This window comes from Sturnira hondurensis, unplaced genomic scaffold (assembly GCF_014824575.4).
Source record: "Sturnira hondurensis isolate 20B ecotype Veracruz unplaced genomic scaffold, ASM1482457v3 Scaffold0025370, whole genome shotgun sequence".
NCBI lineage: Eukaryota > Metazoa > Chordata > Mammalia > Chiroptera > Phyllostomidae > Sturnira > Sturnira hondurensis.
In genome coordinates, this window is record NW_028098001.1 from 7,299,183 (window position 1) to 7,320,022 (window position 20,840).

At 37.9% G+C, this 20,840-nt stretch overlaps 2 protein-coding genes and 1 pseudogene across 2 annotated transcripts in view; 2 read left to right on the forward strand and 1 right to left on the reverse strand.

Annotated features, from left to right (window-relative positions):
- Positions 1 to 18,888, reverse strand: part of SLC35A1 (solute carrier family 35 member A1) — a 34,585-nt gene extending 15,697 nt beyond the window's left edge. The window contains exons 1-2 of the mRNA XM_037039365.1: positions 18,780 to 18,888; positions 11,751 to 11,928 (exon numbers count right to left, since the gene is read on the reverse strand). Coding sequence (XP_036895260.1) covers positions 11,751 to 11,928; positions 18,780 to 18,795 — 194 coding nt within the window. The 5' untranslated portion in view covers positions 18,796 to 18,888. The remainder of the gene's footprint in view (positions 1 to 11,750; positions 11,929 to 18,779) is intronic.
- LOC118982403 (uncharacterized) lies at positions 14,441 to 14,549 on the forward strand (annotated as a pseudogene).
- A 162-nt stretch (positions 18,889 to 19,050) lies between the features above and the next one.
- On the forward strand, positions 19,051 to 20,091 carry LOC118982328 (DNA excision repair protein ERCC-6-like). Its single transcript, XM_037039366.1, has one exon. It carries the CDS (start codon positions 19,272 to 19,274, stop codon positions 19,893 to 19,895), a length of 624 nt encoding a protein of 207 aa, XP_036895261.1. The 5' UTR covers positions 19,051 to 19,271; the 3' UTR covers positions 19,896 to 20,091.
- The last annotated feature ends 749 nt before the right edge of the window (positions 20,092 to 20,840 follow it).

Sequence of the window (20,840 nt, forward strand, 5' to 3'; positions counted from 1 at the left end):
TAAATAAGTAAGGTATTGTAAAATAAGTTACAAAAATAGCAGAGGATACTAAAAAGAACTTATAAAACAAAAGCCCAAGAATAATAGGAAAACCTCAGAAAGTAGAATAAAGAAAATTAGGAGGTATAAGAAAGAAGAATGTGTGGAAATCTTAGTACACACAAAGTTTTAAAGGAGGAGATAAATTATTTCAGTATTAATCAGATTAAATCCTGCTTAATTGGACATATGTGTTAATAATACAGCTCTGAAAGCTAATATTCAGCTTTACCCACTACAGTTTTAAAGAAAGTAACAGCAATATCTTCCAGGAAAATCTAGTAATCATCAATACTTCTCTTTTACCATTAAATAGGCAAAAATAAATTATCAATTCTAAATATACTACAGCCTTGAATATAAATAGTAACACATAACCTGGCTGGTGTAACTCAGTGGATTGGGCGCGGGCCTGAGAACCAGAGGATCGAGGTTCGATTCCCAGTCAGGGCACATGCCTGGGTTGCAGGCCAGTTCCCAGCAGGGGACGCATGAGAGGCAACCATACACTGATATTTCTCTCCCTTTCTCCTTCCCTTCCCCTCTAAGATAAATAAATAAAATCTTAAACACACACATACACACACACACACACACACACACACACACACACACAAACCAAATGCCAGGCTCTCGCTGGGCAGCCCAGTTGGTTAAAGCATCATCCTGATACACCAAGGTTGTGTATCAGTGCCGGTCAGGACACATACAAGAAGTAACCAATGAATGCATAAATAAGTGGAACAACAAATCAATGTTCCTCTCTCCCTCTGAAATAAATACATTTTTAAAGGCCATTTTTTCCTTCTACTTTTGTGCCCTGATATTTTCTTAGAAATAAAATCACAAGTACTTTAATGAAGACCTTTTGTTAAAAACAAATTTATTAAATTTAATTCTATAAATGATATTCCTAGATAAGAGGAAGAGCATGCATAGTCAAAAAGCATATACTAATTTTTATGGATGTAGTATTTCCCATTAAATTTCCTAGTTAAATAATTTGATTTTTATCACCAAAATAGAATCTACATACAGCCTTTTGTTACCTGAAAAAAACTGAAGCTCCATGTTGATTGCAGATATTCTAAGGCTGCCTCCCCACACCCCCAAATTTCCTATCAAATAGCCGAAATGAAACCAATTATTTCTGACCCATGTTTGGTCAAAAGTAGACATTCTTCCAGCTCCTGCTCTGATGAGAACTAGTAAGGAGGCATAAAATCCCTGGCCAGGTTACCAAGGCACTGTGCAAAATGGAACACAGCAAAAGTTACTCATGAGCTTAAGAAATTTAAATTTTGTTCACAAATTTTGTATCATCAGCAAAGTATAATTAATTTACATAAAAGACTTTAAGACTAGGTATAAAAACCAATAATGAGGTCATCTGAAGACAAAATACCCATCATATGAGGTACATGACTTTTACTTCCTCCTCATGTCCCTACACCCACTACAGCATGGGTACAAAAGGGGCCGTCAACATGCAAACTCAGCAAAGAAACAGAATAGGGCTCAATAATCTACAACCTAGGTATATGATAGCTACATTAATTATTCTAGCTAATACTTGAAATAGTAAAATAATTATCTCGAGCCTTATTTGGGTAGTGGCTCAAAGATTTAAGATATACTTGGTTTATTACTAAACACACCCAAAGTATATGTACATTTATACATTCCGGTAGGTTTATTTAGTCTTTATAAACTCTGGTGAATAGCAAACAAAAAAAGTTGACTTTGTTCTAAGGTATGAATGTGTTTTCATTTCCTTTTCTTCATACCACAAATGACTAAATCAAAACTGTCAGCTACGACAGGGTTTAAGTAAAGCATACAGGTAAGCAGTAATTTTCCTGTGAATTGTAGTAATAATTATTTTTATGAAAATCTAAATATTTTAAATGTTGTGCTGTTTTATTTTTCAATCAGATTATAATTTTGAAATTGGTAATTTATAATTCAAAGATTTAAAAAATTAGCTATTCACCTAAGAGCTTTTAACCTCAAACTACTGATCTGCTCCCCCTCACCCAAACAGGATTTAGTAGTTCCGTTTTCAATTTATTTTTTTAAAATTTTATTTAATTATATTTAGAGGGGAAGAGGAGAGAGGGAGAGAAATATTAATGTATGGTTGCCTCTCATGTGTCCCCTGCTGGGAACTGGCCTGCAACCCAGGCATGTGCCCTGACTGGGAATCGAACAACGATCCTCTGATTCGCAGGCCCATGCTCAATCCACTGAGCTACACCAGCCAGGGCCCGTTTTCAATTTAAAAGTGATCTTATCTAATCACATATGTACACAACTATATATGTAAAAAGATAATCACGTCATCTTCATCATAGCAGAAGACTAAAAACGACCCAAAGCCCATCAATGGAGACGGGTATATATGATCCATTTAGCGGAATGCAAAGCAGCTCTTAAAAAGAATGAGAAAGATTTCTAGGGCTGACATGGAACAATCTCTAAGATAAAATACATGTGAAAAAATAAAGTGAAGCTAGTGTATATACACACAGTGCACCTAACTAAAACTCACCAATTAGATCACGAAAACCTTAAACCTTGTTTATCGAAATAGCTCTCCATTCATTCTTCCCCACACTCCTTATTTTCTTGCAATTCTAAGTTCTCATTCAAATAAGTATATTTTTACATTCCAAAAATTATTGAAAATTATAAGTAATATCAACAAGCATGGGACAACTCAAAAAATAATTACTAGCAGAAACCTCCCCCCAAAAGTCAGCTTTTTAAATTACAAAATTACACTGAAGCAGGAAAAGAATCCAGGTATTCTAAAAATCTTTTTATTATATGCTCCAAAACTAAAGGCAAAAATAACTATACACAATACTGAACTTAGTAGGTTTGTTTTTTCACAGCTGTATGTTAGAAATTCTAAATCTACTGATGCATTCTAGGATTGAGCAAATCAGTAAATATCTTGAGGATAATGGGAGCCAGACATCACCAATGAAGAAAGGAGCAAATACAAAAAGTAAGGTTAAAATCAACTGTGGTTTTGGATCAGAATTATAGGTATCAAACAATATATAACTCATAGTCACACACAGTGTATATATGCATACACAGATAGATAGGTGTGTTATGCATGCACATATACACGCATACTTCCTAGCTCTGTCTGCTGAAAGGGCCTAGAAGCAATGATACCCGAAAAGCAATGTGCACACCTAGTGTCTAGATTCTGGTTTCTAAATATCAGCCCGAAAAGAAAAAAAAGGAACAAGGTTTGAAGGCTCCTTGGAGAAATGTATGATTTCAGAGTTGGAGCAGGGAAAATACAAGATGAGTCTTGGACATCTTGTTGCACTAAAAAGAAACAGCTCAAAGACTAATGAAAATAGGGAGGAAGGGAAAGAAACAGGAAGAAACTCGAAGATCCTGCTGTCCAAATCTGCAACAATTTCTGGATCAAAAGAATGATAATGATGGTTCCAGCCCATACAATAAAATAATCCATGAACCTATGCTAGGGTGCAGGGAATATAGGGGGAAGCTTATTTGAGTAGAATGCCAACTAATAAATGTACAGAGTGATGGAATTAGGAAATTACCATTTGGCAACATTATGGGCAATAAAACTAGTGAGTGAAAGTGTAATGAGAAACAGGATATTTACCTAGTCTGAAAGTATCTCTCTACAAGATGCTTATTAATTACAAAGAGAAAATTGGTCACTTTACATGGAGAAACTTGGCAGGCACCACTTTAATCAAGAAACCAAAGTTAAATCACCAATGATGGGGCAAATAGATATTGTGTCTCATGCTGCCCTGCTCTGAGGACACATCATTTCTGTGGTGTATCCTGACCAAAAAAGAGCAACCGTAAGTTTAATCATAAGAAAACAATAAATATAAACTGAAAAATATTTTACAAAATAAATGAACTATGATCTTCAATAATGTCAAAGACATGAAAAAATATGAAGGAACTGTACTAGATGTAAGGAAGCTACAGCTTCGACAACTAGATGTCAAGTGTGATTATTTTACTATTAAAGGACATTAGTGGGCAGTTGGCAGAGTTATCTAAGGTCTGTGAATTAGATAATACTGTATCAATACTGAGATCTCACTGTTGACATTTTGTGGTTATGTACAAAAATGTCCTGTTTTTAGGGAATATGCCCTAAAGAATTTAGGGACAAATTGGCATCTTGTGTAAAACTTACTCTCAAGCAGTTCAGAAAAAATTATACACACACATACAAATACATATTTACAAAAAATATAAAACATACATGGTAAAATGTTAACATGGGGGAATAAAAACTTAAAATAAGGAAAAATAAAATTACTGAAAATTATTGAGATATCTAACAGTGCTATTAAGTGTTTATCTTTGTCCTAGCTAATCAAAAAATTGCTTAATCATTTGTTCTGACTCATAATTTGAAAATGAGAGCTCAGGGAACTTGACTTCTAACCCTGTGTCTGCAGTCATGTTCTAGGTACCTTTGGCAAATTACCACTTCCCTCAGCCTAAAATTTCTCATCACGGAATATGAAATAATAGCTACAGCTAAAATAGAGGTACAAGAATGAAATGAAACTTAGCTGTATTTACCTGTATGTTTCCCTCACCTGTTTTTTAAGGGGAGACGGGAAAGAACACTTCCTTAACACCATCACTCTGGCAGCTTGCCACGCTCAATAGCAACAGTCCTGAATGTCTGGGGGCAGCAGAGTTAGTTGCTGCGATCTTTAAAAGAGGGTGGTTGTCACTTTACATAACACATTTTGACAGTGATTAACAGTCGGGATCCTAAAGTGTAGTTACTTGCTTTCTACAAAAAAAGAAGTTAGATACCTGCTCATTAGGATTTCAAAACCTCATTTTTCACAATAGTCCAAAAACACATTATCCTGTTTTTTCTAAGGCAATTTTTAACTTATAACATTATATATAACGATGATATATTTTAAGCATTTTCCTCATAATTTATTGCCCAGTTTTCTTGGAGACCTCACCACGGTGTGCCATTTCTCTGCCTTCTGTTCTTTTCACGTTATGGTGAAAGCAGTGTTTTTACTTTTTTCTAAAGAAATATAAATGAAGTCCATGACCTTTGTTGCCCTGATATATATCAGGCACTCTTCACTGAAGCAAGTTTGTATCTCTAGGAAGCTAAAAATCCTAAACACATCAGGGAGAAAATTTTCAAGTCAGTTCTTTTCATCATTTTTTAACTAGTTCTTTCTAAAATATTGTAAATAAGTAGGTCAAAGAAAAGATCTGTGGTTAAAAAAGTTATCATCTTGTAGTGGTTTAGCAAGCAAAGGTCTTACAATCTGATACTGCGAACATCAGGATACTCCTGCTTCAGGGATGCAACCCTGCTACTCCTTCCCTGGGGCAGAGGAAGGAAAAAACCAGAGATGGTCTCAGCCATTTGACCCAGATTGCCACTGTGAGTTCCGTCAAGTAGGACTCCCTAGGCATAGAAACTCCAAACCTCCTCAAACCCTGACAGAGGCTGGCCTGTCACTGAAAACATGGGTCTGGAGCCGTGCTTTTATATTTGGTTAGGTCGAATTTATTAGTCAAAGATTATTAATGAACAACTAATAATTATTCATTATTATTAATCATTCCCTTTCCAGGCTCAAAGCTCTCACACGAAAGATGAGTAACTAGACTTTAGGTCTCCCAAAAGCTCACCAAGATCCCTGGAGCTACAACTGCCTCTGCTTTAATTTTGGGGACTTGAAAATTCTGATTTGCCTAATTTGGGCACTTGAGTGAAGTTACACTTACCCTAGCCTGCTTAATTTAACTCTTACAAAATTCTTGGATACTGATTCAAATCAGACTGACTGTTACTTCTTAAACAAGCTGACTTCCGCTTGTCTAAATATACAACTATTCTGTGTGTCCTTTTTATGTTAGTTCTCTGGTTTCTGGTTAGTCCAGAAAACAATAATCTTTAATGTATATGGCATCAAAAGACAATGAAAATGGGAATACTTTTACAAGATCACTCTTTTAATAGTTCTTCTAATCTCGTTATTAAATACTTTTGTGGGATAAGGCTCCCATATTTATTTCTCCAGTGTTTAACCTCTTCTGAGTTCTGGACCCATTAATTCAACTGCCTATTCTCTATGCCCACTAGCATATCCTCTTTCCTCAAATCTGCTTTTTTCCCTGTCTCAAAAACAAACAAACAAACAAACAAATACTTAGTTTGTCCAAGGCTAATCCCCTACACCTGTCCCCAAGGCCCCTTTTCTCTGACTTCCCAGTGAGCTAAGCAGCACAGCCTAGGCTCTCTCGTTGCTTCCTCTATGCCAGTCCCTCCCTTGTCTCACTGTCCCAGCTCTGATAAGTGTATCCTCACAGTAAACTAGACTGTGTTGTGAAATCTTTCCTACACCAAGTCAAGAACCCACACACTACAGCTGGCCCTAGGCAGACTGGCTCAGGGCCAAACCCCTGTCCAGCAACAGTTGGCTGTGAGTTCAGTGCTAGTGAATCAATAGTATATATTAAGCAAGGTGTCTTTGAACAGAAACACATATAAAACAAGGTTATACACATCAGTTGACAAGATGTAACCAAAGGCTCCTTGGAACCTAACCCTGTATTTCCCCTAGGAACAATAGTTCAGTATTCACTAATTCAGTGTCTGTGGTGACTTTAGAGAATATTACTGTGTGGTGATTTTACAGAATAATAAGAATCAATTGCCAGATGGGAGAAGGGTTTGGGGAAATGGGTGAAGAGGTGGAAGGATTAAGAAGCACAAATAGGTAGTTACAGGATAGCCATGGGGATGTAAAGTACAGCATAGGAAATGGAGTAGCCAAAGAATTTATACACATGACCCATGGACATGAATAATGGTGGGGGGAGGGGCTGCTGAGTGGAGGAGAGCAGAGAGGGAAAAATTGAGACAACTGTAATAGCATAATCAATAAAATATAATTTAAGCCAAAAGAAAAAAGAATTAACTGTGTACCAAACCCACCACTCATGCCTTAGAGATTCCACTTCCAAAACAAAATTTGCTTCTCTTTATCACTGTTTATGGCCTCTAAGCTTCCTAACTTCCAGCTCTGGCACCCTTCCGATCCAATTCTCTGCAAAAGCCTTAAAGTGACTTAGAGTGAAATGGACTACCATGTCTGTTAGTCACTGATTTAAACCAGTGATTTTTCCTAATTCACTGGAGGTGAAAATCCAACATCCTTTATAAGCCCATAGGGTTGCTCTTGATAGCCTGCAGACCTCTCCCCTCCTCACTCACAACAGTCCAGGCACACTAATTTGTTATTCTTTAAAACTCAGAGACTTCAATCACACTGTTGTCTTTGTCTTCTCTCTGCTCTTTTCCTGCCTGTCTTGTACTCATCTTCAGGTCAAGGTTTAAATGTAACATCTAGGGAGAGAAAGCCCCCATCCAAAAAGAGGCCCTCTATTATACTTATTTACAGCACCCTCTAATTACGCTTAACACCACAAATGTATTATTTATTGAATATTTGCTTAAATAGCTGGTTCTCCACTAAATTATAAGTTCCATGAGGACAGAACTATGCCTTTTTGGTTTTCAACTATACTGGAAGCTGACGATCCCACTACATCTTTTAAACAATATATTGAAACAGACACAGCATGACTATATGTTTAAAATGCTTGGCGGTAATGAAACACATATTATTTGGATGTGGCGGTGATATATGTTTATCTGTAAGTCCACCTTAATTATAAGCAAGACATTATGAATTCCAAGGAATTTCCTGAGCCTCTGCCCCCATCTCCACATGCTATAAAATGACATGTACTCAACTTTAACAACTACCCAAGACTAAACATATTACTAAGCAAAGAAAGAGCATTACTAAAGAGACCATACTAAATAAGCAGCCAAACAGATTGGTCTATAATGAGGGTAAGTTTTGCATAGTTCAGATAAAATTAAAGTTCTGCAGTAATATTTGTATCAACTCTATAGTTATCCTTCATCATGGGGTAAAGAATGGGAAGAAGAAGCATTTACTTCCTTTAATAGTTTTTCCATTTAATTAGTAGTTCTAGTTTATTCCTCTTTTTCTGTCATTCTCTAAAAATTTGAAATAAGAATTTAATAATATATTTTCTAATTTTTACATTAACTTTGTTTTCCTGGAAATATAGCGAAAACACATTTTTAATCATCAAAAACTAATTTTTTATTCTCTGATGAGATTTTTCAAGTCTAAATCTTGTTATTACTAATGTAATTCTTTCACATTCTCCCACAATATCTTGAAATTGTCAACCTTTCCTCAGATGAGAGAAGTATTGCTTCTACTATGAAAATAATTAGTTCAACATCATGTGGTAAAGAATTTTCAAACAAATATAAATTCAAAAATATGAAATCAATTTTAGTTAACTTTGTGTATAACAAATCAACTCAAAATTTTTTCAAATAACAAACTTTTTTGATATTTAGAAGTTTCTCCATCAAAAAGTCTATTTGCTCTTTAAACTCAAAGAGCAGATAAAGCACTGACATCCAACATGTGTTTTTTGATAAGCTATATAATATCCTACTTGCCTTTGATTCACTTACTTTTTTAATTACTAATTTTAATATGTGTACAAAGCAACTGCATGGAGAATATCTGGAAAATCATTTACTTTGTTGCAAACTTCACACAACAAAACAGAAAAGACATATGGAAAGTTCTAGGCTCTTTAATTTGCTGCGACTCATTGTTCAATTCATTCTCAGTGGCCCAATACACTGGCCATGGACTTTATTCATCTTTTCCCTATTCCACACTGCTTCAGATGAATTATCACAAACCACCTGTCCTTCCCAGACCTAGAATCAACTTTCAACATTTTCACTGGGTATCTATCTTTCCCAAGCTGGTGGCCGTGCTTTAGTTTAATTAAATCAATTGACTCCTCACATGTTGTTGAAGAAGCTGAAGAAGCAATCACAATGGTCTTCCATTTAATTTTGTAGCTACCCATCTGCTACCTCATAGGCTGAAATAATTCTGCTATATCTTTCACTTTTATCATTCTAGGAAATTAATGTTTTCATAGATGTCTTCTTAAAAGTAAACTCTTTATTCCAAGAAATAAAATATTTTTATTATGAATAAAAGTATACAGTTTCTACCAATGTGATTTTAATAAATACATAAAAATTTGCCATCATTTCTCCATAAAAATCATATTCATTTTAAAATTTAGTAATTTCAAGTGCACTGCACTTTTTTCATGTTTTATAATCTTTTTCCAGTGCTTTTTCCAGTTAGAAACTCCTTGTGTTTTAAATGTATTAAATGAGTCTTCTTCACAACCAAATTCTTGTTAGCCACATAGTATGAAATGCCAACCACCAAGACTCTGTAATCATACTTCTTTAATTTTTCCTCTTGTCCTTGGTCTTTGTGTACTTTCCAGGTAAGTGTCCACAAAGAGCCTGTACATTATGCTGGTGTCAGAAACAGCAACTAGTTATTGATAATGATGCTGATATAGTACACAACTGGTTTTCTAAACTTGTTATTTCAACATCATTATTTGACTTTTGTGAGAAATTATTGAAATTTTTGTACTTGTATTTTAATATAATTTCAAATCAGTTTCCGCATAACAAAGTATAACTGACCATACCCATAACTGAATAGCTGAAAAACTGGAAATACTATACACTATTACAATACAAAGCTAGAAAAACATCAAAACAGAAAAAAAATCAGTGCAGGTGGGTTGGCAGAAGACAGGCCAACTGCTGAGTTACACTAAAGGTCTCTTGCTCCTTTTGCACATTGCTTTTTTTTAATTCTCAACAGTTAAAGAACAATTTCCTACAGAACTTAAGAAATAAAAAGTAGAAATGTGTAGCCCTATCTCTCTTCCTCCAACAACCCTATATTTATTTTAAAAGAAATTAGACCTTAAGACTTCATTAATTTGGTACCTCTTAGGTTGTTATACGGAAACAGTTCTGAAATATTAAACATAGAGACCTTTGCCTTTGGAACTCTTCCTTTTAAAGGTACAATAAGGTCTTTCATCTAGCTGACATTATCCAAAGTGAAGAATCCCTTAATGAAAGCCAAATATCAATAAAAATGAATTTTGTTACGGAACTGAAAGGTCTGAGATTTTACCTTATTTGCAACCTAAGAAGTTAGGATGCCACAGTATTTCTGCCTGTGAGATAAATTTTAAACTCAAATATAGTAAAGCTTTCCACCATTTGGCCTCAATTTGTTTTTCTATTCTTTTCCCCCTCCCCAAGCCATGTTTACAATATTTTTCCCACAAGATTACTTGTAATCACAGGTGTATTTACTGATTTTCTGTCTTGTCCATTAAACTTACATTCCAATCAAGCAGGAACGATATCCATTTCATTCACACCTGCACATTCAGCACATATTATAAAACTGTCACATAGAAATCACGTAATAAATATTTGTCAAATAAAATTTCAGTGTAATTTGTTTCTACCTCAACTCCAACAACACATGCTACTCCTCTTTGGTTCCTTGTTGTCACCAATTCACATCTTGAAACCTATATACTGTCTCACCTTCCCATATGACTCAGATGGGTCCCCACATCATAAATCTCTCCCTCAGTAATTTCCTACAGAATTTTATTTAATTCTCATAACCCTACTTTTTTCTCCAATTAAAAATGAAGGAACTAGCCCTGGCTGGCGTAGCTCAGTGGATTGAGCGCGGGCCTGCGAACCAGACGATCGCGGTTCGATTCCCAGTCAGGGCACATGCCTGGGTTGCAGACTGGTTCCTTGCAGGCTAACTACCAGCAGGGGATGCACAAAAGGCAACCATACATTGATGTTTCTCTCCCTCTCTCCTTCCCCTCTAAAGATTAAAAAAAAAAAAAAAAAAAAATGAAGGAACTAAAGCTTAGGTAAGAAATGTGTGTAAATCATAATCACAGTGAGGCTACGATGAGAATCAGATCTGTCTCGCTTCCAAGGCCCTATTCCTAACCCTCTTTTACACTGCATCCTTAGCTGAAATGATTCTCATACAATGTTACTGATTCAAAGTCCAGTGCTAACACATCTTTGCAGCGCAACGTTGAAGACCTCAGATACCATACAGCTAAAACAGGAGGTAACTGTAGTATATACCTAAAAATACAAAGATTAAAGAGATAATTTAATGAAAAGTGCATATAGCACAGTGCCTAGCACCACAAAAAACACTCAAGATGTTAACTATTATTATCATTATATTCCTCTAAAACAGAGGTCAGCACATTTTTTAAGGGTCAAATGGCACAGAAATTAGCTTTTGTGAGTTACAGTCTCTGTTATAACATAAAAAAGGCAGCAAGCTTGATTTGACCCACAGGCCAGCTTGCCAACCCCTGCTGTATAGCAGGGTTCTTCAACGTCTCGGCACTGCTCATATTGGAGGCTGGATAGCTGTTTGCATTGGAGGGCGGTCCTGTACATTGTAAGAGATTCAGAAGCATCCTTGGTCCCTACCCACCAGATGCCAGTAGCACCCCCCACATTGGGACAACCAAAAATACTTCCTGGGGATCAAAATCACCCCAAGTGAGAAACGTTGCTCTAGAGCAATCAAAAATATTAAAATGTAGCTTGATTTTTCTCATAATGAAAAATACCTTAAGTGGAGAAATAATTTAACACACTTATAAGTAATTATACTCACTTAGCTAAAATTCCCACACTTAGTAATAACTTTATAACTTCTGTGATACACACGGCTGTGGTGGAAAAGTACAGTTCCTTGTCTGACGTCCTTGTATATCTTAGAGCTATGGTGTAAGTTGCAGCCACCAGAGTCATCACTGTCAGGCAGTATAACTTGAATAATAAACTGACATTTTCTGAAAAATAGGTGCAACAAAGATATTATTTAGTAGACAGTATTAATGTATATAAAATTTAATCAACATTATATCTCAGAATGTTTTCCAATTTCAAATACGAAATAACTTTTTAAACCCATGAAATTTAAAATTTTATTTCAAAACAATACTTTACAATTACCTGAATATAAAAAAACACATACACAAAACATTTTGTGTTGACTTCGAATATTAACTGGTTAGGCATTGATTTTGTTTCCTGGGAATGCCTCAATTGCAAGACTGACACTAGTTTGGGATATTATAAATTACAAGTTTGAGATGTCATAAATTACATACTTCACATATCTTTATAACTCAAACTTGTAAAAGCAAAGCATGAAAATATAAAAACAAATTACAGCCAAGTATATTCTAAATTTAAAGACAGCAAAAAGAAAACAAAAGGAATGATTGAGTGTTAAATGTGAAATATAATATAAAACTTTATCATAATAAAAAAATAAGCCTCTCATAGCTTTATAAAGATAAGCCTCTCGTGTTGTCTCTCATAGCATTATAGAGAAAAATACTTTGTTACTCAAAAAAAAAGAGTATTAAGAATAAAGCCCTATAAAACTTGAAATGTAGTCTTGGCTGGTATAGCTCAGTGGATTGAGCACCAGCCTGCAAACCAGAGTTGTGATTTGATTGCCAGTCAGGACACATGTCTGGGTTGCAGGACAGACCCTAGTAGGGGGCGTACGACAGTCAACCACACATTGATGTTTCTCTCCCTCTTTTTCCCTCTTTCTAAAAAAAAAAAATCTTAAAAAATATATAATGTAAATAAATAAAACTTTAAATGCAGAACATGAACAACTTATATAAACTCAATTTAAGCCTGCAAGTCTATGTGAGCAGTGGCCCTCACTCAGGTACCAGGGTGTGTCCAACACATTCAATAAAACCCCAGGCCCTGGAGTACCACATCTCCCTCATACATCCTGACCCCCAGCCCTGCTCTGGTGGTGCCATCACCCAAGGCTCAATCTATTTCTACTATTTTTACAAACCTCTCATTCCTCATCCCTAATGTTGCAAGTCTTCAGGCTAAGGTTACACAAGAATCAGCAAAATTTTTCTGTAAAGCGCAAATAGTAAATATTTCAAGCTTTTCAGCCTGCAAGGTAAAATCAAGATTATCATATAGGTACTTAAATAATAAAAGAAAACAAATTTTTGACAAATTCAAAATATAATAATTGAGTACAATGTTTTATAATATAAGTCTGCTATTGAGAACAATAGAATTATTTTGAGGGATAACATTTTGCTTCATTGATCTTCAGAGTAGTGCTTCACCAAATCAATTGCAAATGCTCATCTATAAAAACCCTTCTTAGATCATGGGCCATACAAAACCAAATGAACCAATTTCAGGCTGGATTTGGCCAGTGGGTCATACGTTGACAACCAGTATAAGAATCAGAGGGGCACAGGGTAGCTCTGGGCTGCTACTATGACTGCAATATGCACTAGGTATACTTTTGTCCACTGCTTTGGGAGCCTAACCACAATTTAAAGGTGACTTTCATAGGGAAATAAAGTGAGAGTTCCAAACAAGTTGCCTTCAGACTATGTAAGGCAAGAACTTATAAAGTTACAGGTTCTTCAATATTAATATATCCCTGGGAATAATTGAAGAATTATTTGTAAATTGTAGATGGTTTTTTAAATTGATATCAAGTATTAACTATTGTAGATGGATAAAATACTTAAATTTGAGTCGCAATACTACAAAAGTGCCAGAGGAGAACATAGGCAGGAAAATCTCAGACATTCCATGCAGCAATATTTTCACCGATACATCCCCTAGAGCAAGGGATATAAAGGAAATAATAAACAAATGGGACTTCATCAAAATAAAAAGCTTCTGCATGGCTAAAGAAAACAGCATTGAAATGAAAAGGGAACCAGCCATATGGGAAATTATATTTGCCAATGATAGATACCACGGACAAGGGTTTGATCTCCAAAATATACAAGGAACTTACATGACTCCACTCTAAGAAGACAAGCAACCCAATTAAAAAATGGGCAAAGAACTTGAATAGACAATTCTCCAAGAAGGACACAGAGAGGGCCCAAAGACATATGAAAGGATGCTCAGCATCATTAGCTATCAGAGATCTAAATAAAAACCACAATAAGATACCACTTCATACCAGTCAGAATGACCATCATGAACAAAGCAACAAACAACAAGTGCTGAAGAGGAGAAAAGGGAACCCTAGCACACCATTGGTGGGAATGCAGACTGGTACAGCCACTATGGAAAACAGTATGGAATTTCTTCAGAAAACTAAAAATGGAACTGTCTTTTGACCCGGCAATTCCACCACTGGGATTATACCCTAATAATCCTGAAATACCAATTCAAAAGAACCTATGCACCCCAATATTTATAGCAGCACAATTTACAACAGCCAAGTGCTAGAAGCAACCTAAGTACCCATCAGTAAATGAGTGGATCAAAAAACTAGAGTACGTCGCTTCTCAGCCTTTTGGCTAAGATAAAATGTAGTATCTGTTCTTATCTGTTTAAAAAACTATGGTACATTTACACAGCAGAAAGAAAGAAGGAGCTCCTACCCTTCGCAACAGCATGGATGGACCTGGAGAGCATTATGGTAAGTGAAATAAGCCAGGTGGGCAAAGACAAATACTATATGACCTCACCTTTAACTGGAACCTAATTAACAAAACGAAGAAGCAAGCAAAATATAACCAGAGACACTGAAATTAAGAACAAACTGACAGTAACCAGAGCAGGGGAAGGGGATAACTGGAGTGGGGGGGAAGGGGTATCAAGAAACATGTATAAAGGACACATGGAAAAAGCCAAAGAAGGATAGGATCAAGAGTGGCAGTAGTCGGGAGGGGGGGGTGGGGAGGAGACAACTGTACGTGAACAATAACTTTTAAAGAGAAAAAACGAATTGCATTTTAATTTTATATAGAACTGTAACATGTATAAGAGATTAATAAGAATAGCCACAACCTTTAAAACTTTGATCGTGATTGTTAATCATTTGTAAACTACTGAACTGCTATACTAAAAGGAAAATATAATATTTAATTAGTATAAATGTTGAGTTACTTGCTAACATCAAATGCCACTCTTTTATATTAATCACTGAAGCAATTAAATCACAGTTCTCAAATCTCATTAAAAACTATTAAAACAAACCTTAGAATGAAAAAAAGTTTTAACTATTATAAAAAGTAATGTGATAGAACAGAAGAAAAAGAACTTGTATCTACCTAAAGTTTCTTTTCAAAAGATATGAGAGGCTAAAAATCAATTTTTATGTGAAAGGAAGTGAAGATCACTACCATTCTTCCTTGTTCTAAAACTTTCCCACACAAAGTAAAAGTATAGGGAACCTATCTGCGTGGCAGTGGCAAATGTAGCCCAGCCCTGATCTGGAAAACTGGCAGGGAGCAAGTCAGCATACAGGAAGGACCCAGGCCCAAAGATAGGTTCTCCCGTGGGGAATCAGGCCTGCATTGTACCTAGGCTGCTTTGGGGCTTGCTTTTTGCTAAAATTCCCTCACTCTGAATTGAGGCAGAAAATGCTTACTGTATATCTTTAAAGTAACTTCCTAAAGTCTGTACTAAACCTCCCAAGTATGGAATGTAACCAGTGCAACCACTTTTCCCCTTGATTTGCAAGCGTCCCTTTCTTTGACGTCATAAGCAACATTCTTTCCTTTGTTATCTGTAAAAGGTATCACGTAAAGGGTACCTGTGCATAGTCAATGAGGACCATCCTCTATGTAACATGCCCAGAAAAGCAATAAAAGCCTGTCTAGGCAGGGGTCAGAGCCCTCTCTCACTTAATGAGTGGCCATGCCATCCTCTTTTCTCCACAGGACTTCTGTAGTCCATGTGAATTTGTTCATTGCAGCCACAATACATGGACCCCACTGGCTGGAGTCCACATCAGAGAAGTATATAACTTCAAAAATAAACAGCAATAAACTTTAGTTACTCGGTAAAGGAGAAAGCATTTCCCATCTCTTAGATCAGGGGTGAGCAAACTACATTTCAGTGTTCATTTTTATAAGCCTGCAAATTCAGAATAATTTTATATTTTTAAATAGTTGGGAAAAAACTTTAAAAAATTTTTAAATATATTTATTGATTTCAGAGAGAGAGGAAGGGGGAGGGGGAGAGAAACATCAATGTGGTCGCCTCTCCTACGACCCCAACTGGGAATCAAACTGGCAACCTAAGTATGTGCATTGACCAGGAATTCAATCCTTAACCTTCTGGTGTATGGGACAACACTCCTACCAACTTAGGCACACCAGCCAGATGGGAATAAAAAAAACTTTTTAAATAACCTTTTGTGAAACTTACAAATTATACGAAAGATTCAAATTTTAGTATCCATAAATAAAGCAGTATTGAAACATAGCCATGCTCATTTGGTTCCAAATTGTTTATGGCTACCTTTTGTCCTGCAATGGCAGAGCTGACTAGTAATGACATCCAGTCCTTTACAGAAAAAAACTGCCAATCCATATTTATGAAAGTGCTGACCCCTAGATTGTCAACACTTTCATAAATAAGAGAGGTTAGGACTGCCAAGCTGAAAACTATCCCAAAAACAACATAGTGAATGTTTAAACACTAAACCAAGTATGTATAGCCTGCAAGTATATTCAGACCTAGAGTTATCATTGTCATCAACTGTGAAAGTATACCTATTTGCATAGTGCTTTTATAGGAATATATATTATATTCTTGAAAATAACTACTGATCTAAATGGATGAGCAAACAAAGAAGTTTTGACACTTGTAAAACATATAGGGCTTTGGTATGGCATCCATTTACAAAACAAACTTTTAAAAAATACCTAATGCTTTTAGCATTATGTTCTCTAATTTCAGTTTAACATTGGATCCATATAGTTCTTCTGCAATCCATTCACAAATTCTCCAGTATGAAATATCAATTATTAGCCATTTCAATTTTTTTCAAGGTAGAATCAAAAGTTCATCTCATGTACTCACTGTAAATTCTGTTTTCACATCATGCCCAAGGCCAGAAACTATAAACCCAGCCCACAACTCAACTGCATTGTTGAATTGGTTTATTAGTACATCCGCGTTGTTTTCTTTTTCTCACGAAGTTCCCATTAGCTCCCACACATTGTTTGTTTCTGTGTAGAAAACGTTCCCCAACAGAAATTTAGGATCTGAAGTTATTTTTGTTGTTCTTGTTGTTGTTATATTTTACATGGGACATTATCTGTAATACTCAAGAACTTGGAAATTCAGTAAGTTCCAAATCAATCCTTTGTGAATATCAGAAAGCTATGACAACTGCAATTTTGTTATGATTATGCAAATCTAGAGAGCACATAAGATTTCTAACATGACCAAGGCCCAACAAATAAGTATTGGCAATAGCCTAAACCAATAAGTTGTTGCAACTATTTCAGATAATGACTTGGACTCCTTTAAAGTCTCGCTCATCATTAATCCTGCTGATCCCATTCTGTTACTTATCAAAACAATTCTGGGTTTTATTTCCTGTGTTGCTATAAAAATAAATAAATAAAAGGCTCTTAAGGTTGGGAGAATGCGTGAGACAAGCAAATGAAACTAAGCCAATGCCCCTGGGCAGGGCTTAAATGTTAAATGCGGACAACCAAACCAGGAAACTAATTTGGCACCCATGCAGAAGATGCTCTTCAAATATTTGTTCAATACTTATTCAGAGGGGGAGGGTGAAGAAAGAATCGGGTGTCACCCAGCTTCTCCTGGCTACTGCTCTATCCTCAAGAAATTCAGCTCCGATCCTAACTTCCCCTACTCAGGAAAACAAAGAGCTATGGAGTTATTGAGACTCACCTTCAGGAAATGGCAATCAGTCATCAAATAGAATTACTCTAATTTGCCATTCCCGCACCGGGTTGGGGGGCGGAGGTGAATCTCACCTTCCACCCAAAACATCAGTGCTGCTCCTCCTAACCACGAACAACCCTGTCCTTGGGGGGAACTCTGTTACAGACTGCCTTCTACATTGCGAGTGTGCCCTGAAGCATCCGAGCATCCCAGGGCCCCGAGGGGCAGCTGAGACGGCAGGCGAGGTGACCCTGACGGAGGCAGTGACCAGTCCTGCCTCCCGCTGGGTGATGCGGGTCCAGCCAGAACCCGTGCCCTGACCCCTCTCCGGGCCTGGCGGAGCCCGGGCCTGTCCGTATCTGGTTCCCACCCACCACCAGCTCGTTGAGGCCGATGCGTTCTGGAGCCTGGNGAACAACCCTGTCCTTGGGGGGAACTCTGTTACAGACTGCCTTCTACATTGCGAGTGTGCCCTGAAGCATCCGAGCATCCCAGGGCCCCGAGGGGCAGCTGAGACGGCAGGCGAGGTGACCCTGACGGAGGCAGTGACCAGTCCTGCCTCCCGCTGGGTGATGCGGGTCCAGCCAGAACCCGTGCCCTGACCCCTCTCCGGGCATGGCGGAGCCCGGGCCTGTCCGTATCTGGTTCCCACCCACCACCAGCTCGTTGAGGCCGATGCGGTCTGGAGCCTGGAAAATGTCCCGCGCAGAGTCCGCGGCCCGGAAGACAGCCGCAGCGGGAGTCCGGCGCCCCGCGCTGCCCCGAGGAGCGGCGGACTCAGTCGGGAGCGTTTCCATACAAACTCCAGACGCCCAGCGCCTCCGACTGGCCCGGAGCCCCACCGGCGCCCAGAGTGCCGGGCCGCCCACAGACCCGAGTAACACCAAACCTCTTCTGCCACCGCCCCGCGCTGGCTTCCCAGTCCCGAGGGCCTCCCCGCACAACCCACCTCCACCCTCCGCCTCACCTCTCATGGTTGCCATGTTCCCCTGACAGCCGCTGGCTGAACTGACTCGCACCTCCCCCTGGGCTGTTCGGAACACCCGGGACCGCCTCCTGTGGTCATAGAGACGAGACCCGCTGGACCTAGAGCGTCCTGCCCGCCCACGGACCTCCGGCTTCCAGGCCAGCCAAGTACAAAGATTAGGCTCGGAAATACGAACTATCGCCCCAGTGAGACGATGTGGATGGAGAAGAGGACTTTACAGCCAAGTCCTTACTGACAAGTGCGGAAAACTCGATTATCTGTAAACTACAAATCCCGCCGACTAAGGGAGCGGAGTTTAGGGAGCAGAGCATTGCCTTCTGGGAACTGTAGTCCCGCCCAGGTGATTTGACAGCAAATAAGGATTTGGAGTTAGACTCTGTGATTCATGCCTGTCAAAGGTATTGAAGAGCAGGGTGGGAACAAGCGAGATTCAATCTCCGGCAGAGATTCCTAGGACCTAAACTGAAAATCATGGAGGCTTCCCAGGGGTTTGTGGAAGCCGAGGCTCTAAGCCCTGGGCAGGCTGCCCATTACCTGAGATATGTGAAAGAGGCCAAAGAAGCTACTAAGAATAGGGATCTGGAAGAAGCATTTAAAGTTTTCTATTTGGCAAAGGACATTTTTCCCAATGAAAAGCTGATGAGCAGAATCCAAAAACTACAGGAAGCCTTGGAGGAGTTCGCAGATCATGAAGATGATGACTTCACAGATGTGTGCAACTCTGGCCTGCTGCTTTATCCAGAACTGCAGGACCAACTATTTGAACACGAAGACACAGCTTTCCTATGCAGCCTATACAGGGTTGGAAGAAAAGGTGGTATCTTGGCAGATGATGTGGGATTGGGGAAGACTGTTCAAATCATCAATTTCCTTTCTGGTATATTCGATGCTTCACTTGTAAATCATGTGCTGCTGATCATGCCAACCAGTCTTATTAACACATGGGTAAAAGAATTTGACAAGTGGACTCCAGGAGTGAGAGTCAAAACCTTTCATAGTCCTAGTAAGGATGAACGTATCAGAAACCTCAGTCGGATTCGGCAAAGGAATGGTGTCATTATCACTACATACCAAAGGTTAATCAATAATTGGTAGCAACTTTCAACCTTGAATGGCCAAGAGTTTTTGTGGGACTATGTCATCCTTGATGAAACACATAAAATAAAATCTTCATCTACTGAGTCAACAAACGATATGTGCTCATGTTGTCTCTGCCAGTAACCGCATCCTCCTCACAGGAACCCCTATCCAGAATAATTTACAAGAACTGTGGTCCATGTTTGACTTTGCTTGTCAAGGGTCTCTGTTAGGAACAGAAAATCCTATTAACAGAGCAAGAGAAAAAGATGCAACTCCAGGGGGAAAAGCCTTGGGATTTAAAATATCTGAAACTTAATGACAATCATCAAACTCTATTTTTTCAAGAAGACTAAAGAAGAGGTACAGAAGAAAAAGTCAAGTAACTCAGAGGTCAGACCTTGTGAAAAGAATCCAGATGTTGATGCCATTTATGAAATTCCTTCCCTTTCCAGAAAAAGTGATTTAATTATTTGGATATGTGTTGTACCTTTACAAGAAATATACAGGAAATTTGTGTCCCTAGATCACATCAAGGAATTGTTGATGGAGACACGCTCACCTCTGGCTGACTCTTGGAAGATTCTGCAGACAATGAACAAAATCTTGCCAGTTAGTCTTCAGAGCATGTTGAAAAAGAAAATAGCTTGTGTGGCTCTGCCGCTAATTCTAGAGCAGAGTTTGTGCATAGCAAAGCAGGGCGCAGTATGGATCTTCCTGAGGAAGATGATGAGTCAGAAGTAGTCAATATAAAGGTCAGAAGTAAAACTAGAAGGATTGTTTCAGATCATGAAGATGAACATGATATTTTTAAAGATACCTCAAGCACAAATCCATTCAATACATCTCCCTTTCAGTTCTTACTGTAAAATAATTTGATGCTTCAACTTGCAAAAGTGACATCAATCCACTTGGAAGGTTTTTTTTTTTTCACCTAAAATAAGTCTGTGAGCTCTAGAAGAT

What these genes read in the sequence shown, in the direction of transcription:
- LOC118982328 (XM_037039366.1), top strand. Translation starts at nt 19,272, where the DNA reads ATGGAGGCTTCCCAGGGGTTTGTGGAAGCCGAGGCTCTAAGCCCTGGG.